Here is a 10,352-nt window from a genome sequence, read left to right on the forward strand (position 1 = left end):
ATGACTTGCCCAGGGTTGCAAGTGGGATAGGCAGAATTTGAATCCAACTGTTCTAATCCCAGTTTCATTGTCTCTCTGCCTCTGCTTCCCCCCCACCCCCCCCTTCTCTTTCAGCATCACTGCCGTGAGACTCTCTGATGGCTTCACCTTCGTTGTCTATGAGTTCTGGGAAACTGACGAAGAATGGAAGAGGTAGGACCAAGTCAATTTCCAGTATTTTACCTTGAGGACTCAGGGTGCCAGGGAGCTGGTTCAGTAAGACTTCCCAAACCAGGGAAGCAAATCTCTAGCCTCCCTTGCTGATTTGTTGCACAACTGATTCTGCTGCCTTAATGGAGAACTGTGGCTTTTGTCTTCCTTCCTTTCTTTTTTCTTCCTTTCTTCTTTCCTTCATTCCTTCCTTCCTTCTTTCCTTTATCTTTCTTTCCCTTATTTCCTTTCCTTCCTTCCTTATTTCTTTTCTCTTTCTTTCTCTTCTTTCCTTCCTTCTCTTCCTTCCTTCCTTTCCTTCCTTCTTTCCTTCCTCGCTGGGGTACAGGTTCCTCATTTGTAACAGGAGGCCATATGTTCCTTCAAGGTCTCTTCCCTCCCTCAACCATGCTCAGCATTTCAGATTCCTATCAATACAATCATCTCAAGTTCTTTTACCTTCCCTCACAGAGTCATGGATTCTCAGAGTTGCACCTGAACAAGAATCTCCCCACAACAACATTCCCAACAAGTTGTGTGAAGACCACCTGTGAAGGGGAGCCCCACCCCCCAGTCAGCTGAGGCTCTTTTGGGCCATCTCTCACCCTTGGGAGATTCCCCCTCAAATTCTCTGTCTCTTTGTCTCTCTGACTGTCTCTCTCTGTCTCTGTCTCTGTCTCTTTTTCTCCCTCCCTCCCTCCTTCCTTCCTTCCTTCCTTCCTTCCTTCCTTCCTTCCTTCCTTCCTTCCTTCCTTCCTTTCTCTCTTTCTTTCTTCTCTTGGTTCTACCTTTCAGGCCCTATTTCTCTTGACCCATCGATCCCTCCAGGTATTGGAAGATAGCTCTCATGTCCTCTCCATAGGCTTCTCTTCTTCAACCTAACCAGTTTCTTCATCTGCGCTCCCTCTGGCCACATCTTCCTCTTGACTTATGCCCTTCTGTGATTTTCTGCTTTTCAATTCTGCCCCTTCCCATTTTACCAAATATTCCTTATAGCATTCTGCCTCTGTGAGGTTTATGTACAGACACCACTGTGGATGGAGGGCTCTCCCATCCTCCTTTTCAGAAGGGGCAGCAAACAGGTGAGTCCCAAAGGAAGAAAGCCAGAGACAGTCCTTGGGCCCCCACATACTAAGGAGGTGGTTCTAATATTTCCCAAGCCTCACGGACTTCGTTTCCCTGAAATCACATCATGTGCCTTCCTCAAGTCCAGGCTAAAATAGCCTTCCCTGGAATGGTCGAGTGGGTTCCTGGGCATCAGATAGCTGTACTCCAAGGAAGCCAAATCCTGAGCCCAGCAATGGGTGCCTTTTGAAATGTGTGTGGCTGAGATAAGATAAAATGGGAAGCTGGATGGGAATAATGTTGCTGAGTTAAGTATCCCTGTTGACGAAAAATTTTTCTACTTGAACCTGGGACCAAATCCCCATCTTCTATTAACTCAGTGAGATGAGAAATGAGATAAAGACATTGAAAAGTTGCACCATGCTGCATGAGCATAAGTAGGCTCAGGTTTTTAACTCCCTGGGGGTCTCGCACAGGCATTTTCTAAATGGCCCCAACAATTTAAAGCCTTCAGGAGCTGTAGACTCTGTAGAGAGACGGGCAGAACTGTCCAAGGTGGGATGTGGGGCTCAGAGATCTGATGTTGTGCCCAGGGGAAGATCAGCAAAAAAAAGGTAAGGGGCAGAAATCCAGGCAGGACCTGCTCCCCACCTGACTCAGGGTCCTAGAAAGATCACTGGACTCAGGAGTCCAAAGATCCGAGTGCTAATCCTGGCAGTGCTGCTTACTAACCGCCAGTCACTTCTCTCTCTAGACCTCAGTTTCCTTATCTGTGAAATGAAGGAGTTAGGCCTAGAATAGGGCTTCTAAACCTTGTGCATGTGTATGTCCTGGACCCCTTTGGCAGTTTGGGGAAGCCTGAGGACCCCCTCTCAGAGTCATGTTTTTAAATGCATAAAGTAAAATCAATGGATTACAAAGGAAACCAATATTTTAAAGAATGATATAAAATATAATAATATATTAATACAGCATGTCATAATATATTAATTAATATATAATACAATATAATGTTACATTACAGTGAGATGAGACGATATGATGTGATGTGATATATTCAGGGACCCTTGGCCTAAGGTTACTTGGTGACCTCTGCTGGGAGGTGTCACGGTATCGGCCTGATTTGTAGTTGTTTTCTTTGCTCCAGAAGGCTTTGCTTAGACTTCTCCTGCTCTCTGGAGGGTCATGGAGGAAAGGATGTCTTCCCCTCAGGCTGTCTTTAAACACAAATGGACTCTTGAGGCACAGCTGCTCCACTTCCTGGGAGAGCAAAAAGCCCAGCCTAGCCTTGGTATATAGAGCAGCTAGATAGTGCAGTGGATAGAGTGCTAGGCCTGGAGTCAGGAAGACTTGAGTTCAAATCTAGCCTTAGACACTTACTAGCTGTGTGACCTTGGGCAAGTCATTTAACCCTGTTTGCCTCAGTTTCCTCATCTGTCAAATGAGCTGGAGAAGGAAATGTCAAACCACTCCAATTTTCTGCCAAGAAATACCCCAAATGGGGTCGAGAAGAGTTGGACATGACTGAACAGTAACAATAGCCCTGGTATATAACCTTCCTAGCCCCTGTACATGAAGCTCTGTGGTTCAGCCCCAAGAGGGATGTCAGGAGGCTGTCAAATGCTAATTGATGGGCAACTGAAGCATCTCTCTGTGTTGGGGGCCGGGGGAGACGGTGTATCACATTCTTTTATATATTTATTTATTCATTAAGTATTCATTTATTTATTTATTTATTTATGCGGGGCAATGAGGGTCAAGTGACTTGCCCAGGGTCACACAGCTAGTAAGTGTCAGGTGTCTGAGGCCAGATTTGAACTCAGGTACTCCTGAATTCAAGACCAGTGCTTTATCCACTGCACCACCTAGCTGCCCCTAGTGTACCACATTCTTAAACCCCACTCCCTCCAACCTCCACCACCTCACAGAGCTTAGAATCCCAGGATTTAATGCTCAAAGGAATCTCAGAGGCCGTGTAATCCAACCCCATCATTTTACAAATGAGGAAATGGGCCAAGATTAAATGATTTCTCCAGGGTCACACAGCTAGCAAGTACAGGAGGATAACCCATTGTAGAGATAGGGAAACTGAGGTTTAGAGAGGGAAACCCTGAGTAAGCGGCAGACCCCAGAATTTGAACTCAGGTCTCTTGACTATACATCTAGTGTTTTTTCCCCAATATACCCTACATCGGGCTGCCTCACAGTGATAGTAGGCTTCTAGAGAAATTTCTTCAGCCTGTGAAGGTAAATGGATAGATATTGAGATTCTACAGTGGACCTGGTGCAGATGACATCTGATTCACACCTTCTCGTCCTACCTGATGACGGTTGTCCAGTTCTTATGGACAGCCCTCCATGGAGGTCCCACCAAGGGTGTTGGGACCTCCCCTTTGGAGGGTTCACAGACATCTGTGCATTGTTTGGGTTGCCCATCCAGCACTCCCCTCTTTCACCCTCTGGCTGGCCCACTCAGACACATCTGATGCCATTTCTCCCAGGGGGTGGCCTCTTCACATCTACCCCATTTCTTCCATGCACTGCCTTGGGGGTTTAGGTCTTCTGAGATCATAGTATTTCTTTTTTTCTTTTTTTTAGTGAGACAATTGGGGTTAAGTGACTTGCCCAGGATCACACAGCTAGTAAGTGTTAAGTGTCTGAGGCCGGATTTGAACTCAGGTCCTCCTGACTCTAGGGCCGGTGCTCTAGCCACTGCGCCATCTAGCTGCCCCCGAGATCATAGTATTTCACCACCCACAGCCAAACAGCCTCGCTAGAAGAAAACCTGTGTTGAAATGATGGGCTCTGGTGACTGGGAACAGCGGGAGATCACTGGAAGGACCAGGCACATTTTTTGAATGCAGTCCATCCCCAATGACCTCTTCTTATTCACTTCTCCTTACCTATCTGTACTGTCTATTCCTGAGATATGTGACCTGAAGGAGGAGTCCTTCAAATTAATAATATTTGCTGAGTACTTGTGGGACAGCTGGGTGGCTCAGTGGATAGAGCAGTGAACTTGGAATCAGTTCAAATCCAGCCTCAGACCCTGGGAGAGTCACTTAACCCTATTTTCTTCAGTTCCTCAAAATGGGCTGGAGAAGGAAATGGCAAACCATTCCAGTATCTTTACCAAGAAAACTCCAAATGGGGTCACCAAGAATGGGAAATGAATGATGTGGACAACAACAGCCAGGTGCTATGCATGAGAAACTGTGGCCTCTGCCCTTAATTCTGAATGAGACCAGAGGAACCAGATAACAAGATCCACTAAATTATAAGTGACAAATGAGCAGAGCAGGCTATCCACCCAAGTGCTGTGCAGCAGCCGAGGGGTCTGCCTGGGGCTGAAGTGGTCAGGGAGCTCTGTGAGATGGAATGGAAAGGAGGACCACAGACCTAGGTCTTCCATGGGGCTAGAAGAGATACTCAGACAGAGATGGAGAGAGAAAGAGAAAGACAAAGAGATATGAAGAAAGAGAAAGGCGGAGAGAGCTCAGGACTGGGAATCAGGAGCCTTGAGTTTTGACCCTGATAAACTGTATGACCTTGGGTAAATCATTTCCACTCTCTGAATCTCAGTTCCTATGTCCGTAAACAAGGGGAATATCTGGAGCTCCTTCTAGCTCTAATATTCAGCGACTTTAATTCCAAGTGATTTTCCCCAGGCCACACAGAAAAGCAGAAACTGAGCTTGCCATAGGTGACTCTTGGATTTCCAGGCCCTTTCCTGGAAGTGTTATTCAGGACCCCAGACCCTTGGATCTGTGCAAAGGGTGTTAATAAGATCTAAGTTACATCCTTCCTTCCATCCTCCCTCTCCCCCAATCTCTCCTTGGGATTCAGGCACCTGCAAAGCCCAGTCTGCAAAGCCTTCCGGCATGTGAAGGTGGATACACTGACCCAACCAGAAGCTGTCTCCAGCATCCCAGTGCCAGGTAAGGGCTTGGGCCAGAGGGAATACCTGGGTGGCCAGAGGAATGAAGTGGTGCTAAGAGGGCATTATGACCTGGGGAGGGGATTGGGGGAGGAGAATTGGCTTAGACTGTTCATTCAAAACCGCATTCATATAGCCGTGGTCTTTCACACACAAGCTACAGTTGACAATACAGATGTAGAAAATATAAAATAAGGACAATCATGGAACACGTTCAGTCAAAGACCGGGAAAAAGCTGAGATATCTGCAGAAAGAGCATTAATTTGACCTCTGAGCCTTTCCTGATCGAAGCACTCAGATTTCTAAATTTGCAGAACACCCTTCAAAAAAAATCAGAACGTGGGCCAGCTAGGTGGCACAGTGGATAAAGCACCCGCCCTGGATTCAGGAGGATCTGAGTTCAAATTCAGCCTCAGACACTTGACACTTACTAGCTGTGTGACCCTGGGCAAGTCACTTAACCCTCATTGCCCCACCCCCCAAAAAGATACAAATGATGTACGGTTGAGGCAATTAACTATAGCTGAGATCTCTACAAAAACAGCATACAAAAAAAAAATCAGAACCAAGGATCAGCGAAGCTGTTCTCAAACCCAGCATCTCTGCACCCACCTTGGAAGAGTGCTTCTGGTTTGTACGTAGGATGGGAGCATCCCCATCACTTTGTGGCAAGCACGCCTGCTTCCCTTCCCGGCAGGTAGAGAAATATTTTCAAAAGGGCATTCTGGAGATCATGCCTTGATCCAAAAGAGGGACTCATGTAAAGAATCTCAAGCAGTTGGTGGAAGGGCCTTTGGGAGCTGGACAGGGTGACCTCAAAGATCCAATTGTAAATTCTGTCGAAGCTTTCCCTTTCCCCTGGGGACAGCCCGCCATCCAAATGTCACACTCTCTCACCTTTTTATTCCCTTTGTAGCTGCTTGGTGCACGCTGAATCAAGACTGAGGCGGCCCACCTTAAAGGACTCAGAATGTCGGGCCAGGGACTCGGCCACTCATTATAAAGGATCGTGTGTCTTTTCTAAGAACCTTGTTCCAAGTGCTGTCTTTTCAATCCACTTCTGAACAGGAATTGTATTTTCTTGTTGTTTGAAGTGAAGGAAAAAAAATCCCTCCCTCTCCCAATACCCATCATTATTCTGTATCCTTGGGGCTCCCTTGTCCCTTTGTTACTGTCAGAATATTGAGGCTGTTTCCTTTTAGGCCCACTAAAGTTTGGGGCCTTGAAGGAAGCAGAACCAACCAAGATCTTTGTAGATCAAGCAAGAAGCACAATCCTCCCCCTGACAGTACACCTCTCGGCAGCAGCCACCCCTCCAAGCGCCCACCATTGGCCCAGTTACAAAGCAGCTCCATCCCAGTCAGCCCCATGAGGTCCCCTCGTTTTTCAGCTTCCCACAGCCACGGCCCAGCCTTGTCTCTTTCTCTCCTGCTCTCTCCCCAGCTTTCCACCTCCTCTCGATGCCCATGATTCATTTCCTTCACTTTAAAAACCATGCATGATCGCTCAGCCTCTGTGTACTTTCTCAGGCTGCCCTCCCTGCCTCAGCTCCCTAGCGGACCCATCCAGTTATTTATTTATTTATTGGTGTGCTACTTTCCCCTTTGGTACCTGAGACTATAAAGCAGGGACTCGGGGCCTTTAGGCTGCTAACTAGCGGATCTCTGCCTTTTGGATAGTCCTGGTGGATAGTATTCTTCTTCTTCCCTTAGGAGCCTCAAGCCTCTAGATTTAAACTGTAGAACTTTGCAAAATGTCCGTACAGTATTTTAGCCAATGTAAACTGTTTACCATTAGGTGAAAATAAACTCTGATCGAGGAGCAGCTGTGGAGTATGTGTGTTTTTCCTTCCTCATCCCTGTAACCCTTCCAACACCTCATCCCTTAGCATTTACCATAAATATGGGTTTTCCTAACTTGGGCTGAAATGATTGATCACATGGTAGAGAAATACACAGAACAGTGGCTTGAGTGGGAAGAACACTCTATTAGAGTCCAAAGACCTGGATTCAGATCTTGACTCTGCTACCCTTTGAGTGACTTGGGCCATTTCACTTGACCTCTCTTAGGCTTCACTTTCCTTATATGCAATATGATAGGGTCAGGCTAGGTCTCTAGATCCACTCTAAATCCTATGAACATGAGAGGTGAGGGACTACATATGCAGAAGGAGACAGGAATTTGTTTTGCTTGATTTAGGGTTTAGGGTTTTTTTGGGGGGTTGATGGGAAAGAGAAAGAATAAATGTTTGTTCATTGAAAAAAATAATTAAAAAATAAATTCTCCCCACATACTGAAGACGTGATTCCCATTCCACCTGCCATTCTCTCCTACCCTCCTTGTAGGAGATGGATCTTTTCCCCAAATGGAATATAAGCCCACTGAGGGCAGGGACTCTTTCTTGTTCCTTGGTTTCCTCCGCACCCAGGAGAGTGCCCAGCTCCAGGAGGAGTTTAATTAATGCCCTTGGTTTAAGCACTTGTCCAGGCCTTGGCGAGGAGGAGGTTCTCCCAACTCCAACCATAGTATTACTTCAAACAGCTGAACTCCGTTCTACTGAGGAGGAAAGGACTCCGGCATCTGAGCCCACCCATTCACCTTGAACAGCCAGCATGCTCAGCTTCTGTCAGGCTCCCTAACATAATAAGCTTGAAGCACCTAAGTGGTGAACCCCGAGAGCATGGGGAAATCCTGAAAGGCTGTCAGAGATTCAGGTCCCCTTGGGTCCCAGTGCTGTCACTAAATTCACGGTGTTGTGTGTTGTTCGAGTCACTCGCATCCCTGGGCCTTACTTTATTGATCTGTAAAATGGGTGTTTTAGACAGAAAGAAAAACAAGCTCTGAATCCTTTGATGCTCTGGGCACTGGATATTCCTTGTAGCTCTAACATCTTATGGGCTCTAAACACTCTAGTCCCTGATGGGGCTCAACCTCACCTTTCCACAAATAGCAACACACACACACAAATCCCTAGCTTTCACCTACTGAATAATTTCTTCTTCAAGGGCCATATCTCAAAAGAGACTGAGGCCAACTCAGAAAAAAAAAAATACCCACAACTTTCGGCACCATGTTGTCCAGCAGGGCAACATACGCCAGTGAAGACAGTGTGACAAGGTAGAGAATCAATTAGTCAACAAGCATTTATTAAGTACCTACTATGTGCCAGTCACTGTGCTAAGTTCTAGAGATATAAAGAATGGGGTAGGGGTGGGGCAACTCACCTGCTGTCCCCAGGGAGCTCACATTCTGATGGAGAGAACACATAAATAACCAGGTATGTACAAGATAAAAAGAGTTCCTTAACTGAGAGGGGAAGGTACAGACTTTGGAGTCAGGATGATGGAAGTTTGAATTCCATGCCAGACATTTTATCAGCTAGTGTGGACTCCCTCATACTTCCCATGCCATGCAAATCACAAGTTCCCAAGCCTCAGTTCCCTCATCAGTAAAATGAGAATAATGCTGAATAGGGTTTTGGGAAGGTTGTGCAGACTCTGAAGCTGTTATTATATCGGTGTGTGCATTAGACCAAAGCAAAAGGTGGACCCGACTGACCTCCCTGTAGCCACGCATCACTCAAGTGATGAGCACCGGGTCATGATTCTGAGTGAGAGCCAGTCAATAACAGCCGACAGGACTTGCTTTTGCTATCAATACTCCGCAGATGGAAGATGCTCTCCTCCGACCAAAACCCTGTGTTAATGCTCGAGACGGCACCGAGGCTGTGCCAATACTGGGTGAAGAAAGGATAATGAGAAGTACGGGAGGACAAGAGCAAAGCTGGGCCTGAGATTGAATGCATTTCTTAATGGAATCGCTCAGACCCTTTTCAAATAAAGGAGCACTCAGGGTTTTTGCTTGAGAAACTTTGGGGACGGATGCATTTTTTTTCCAACGAAGCAAATTCTCTGTCATTCATAGTCACGTCTCTTTTCATGCATAGGGGCTAGGTCTCCAAGTCCCCCTAATCCAAACACAGGCATCCCCTCCTCCATACAGGGTTCACACAACCTCTTTTGGAACACCTGCAGTGATACAGAATTCACTTGCTTGTTGGGTTGTTGAATCGCCCCAGTTAGAGTTTTCTTGCTTAGGTCAAGCAATATCTGCCCTCTTGGTCCTAGCTCTGCCCTCCAAAATTATAGCCTGTTTGCCCTCTGAGAAGCAGAATAGCTCCCTCAATTTAGGAGTCCAGAGACCCGAGTTCCAGCTGCAAATCCACCACTGTGTGACCTTGGACAAGTCATTTTTACTGCAGTTTCTTTATCTGTAAAATGAGAGGGTGGGACCAGTTTGTCTCTAAGGTTCCCTCCCTCCTAGCTCTCACATTCCATGGTCCTATGTAACCTCCTTCCAAATGTGTGAAGAAGGCAGCCACCATATTCCCTTAAGTCCTTTCTTCAAACTATAAACATTCCCAGTTCCATTCATGTGCCACAGTTTCAAGACCCCTCACTTGCTTCATCCTCAAAAAATGTGGATCCTAGAACTAGATACAATGTCTCAGCTCCATCCCATCCAGGCCTGGGAATCATCATATAATGCTTCTTAAGATTGCCTTCATTCCATTTGACCACTACAACCGTGGCACCCTGGCTCCTACTGAACTTGTGGTCAGCCTCAGAAGCTTGAGGCAGGGTGTGAAACAGTAGAAAGAACACTAGAATAAGAATCAGTAGACCTGAATTCAAAATCTGTCTCTGACCCTTCCTAGTTACGAGACAAGTTCCTTACTTCTATGCCTCGATCTGTTCAGCTTTCAGCTTATTCTTTTTATTTGTTTTGTTTTGTTTTGTGTGGCAATGAAGGTTAAGTGACTTGTCCAGGGTCACACAGATAGTAAGTGTCAAGTGTCTGAGGCCGTATTTGAACTCAGGTCCTCCTGAATCCAGGGCCAGTGCTTTATCCTGCTGCCCCCAATTTGTTCATCTTTCAAATGCGGGTCAAAATACTTATACACCCTATTTCAGAGTTGCTGAGAGTAAATAGTGTTTTGAAAATCTTAAGACAGTTTAGAAGTATATTATCATTAAGGAGAGTACCTGTGATTTCATTGGTATAGGGAACTCCCAGATGAAGAAATTCCTTCTACCAGTGCAACTCGTGTACCTTCTCTGCAGCTTATAGATGAGAGGGTAGCATGGGGCACCCAGATGT

General features: G+C 46.2%; 1 protein-coding gene across 1 annotated transcript in view; it reads left to right on the forward strand.

The window, feature by feature from the left end:
* Positions 1-7,008, forward strand: part of NECAB2 (N-terminal EF-hand calcium binding protein 2) — a 54,073-nt gene extending 47,065 nt beyond the window's left edge. Inside the window, 3 exon segments of the mRNA XM_043985027.1 lie at positions 115-192; positions 5,101-5,192; positions 6,109-7,008. Of these exon segments, the coding sequence (XP_043840962.1) occupies positions 115-192; positions 5,101-5,192; positions 6,109-6,137 (199 nt within the window). The 3' untranslated portion in view covers positions 6,138-7,008.
* The last annotated feature ends 3,344 nt before the right edge of the window (positions 7,009-10,352 follow it).

This window comes from Dromiciops gliroides, chromosome 2, assembly GCF_019393635.1.
Source record: "Dromiciops gliroides isolate mDroGli1 chromosome 2, mDroGli1.pri, whole genome shotgun sequence".
Classification (NCBI taxonomy): domain Eukaryota; kingdom Metazoa; phylum Chordata; class Mammalia; order Microbiotheria; family Microbiotheriidae; genus Dromiciops; species Dromiciops gliroides.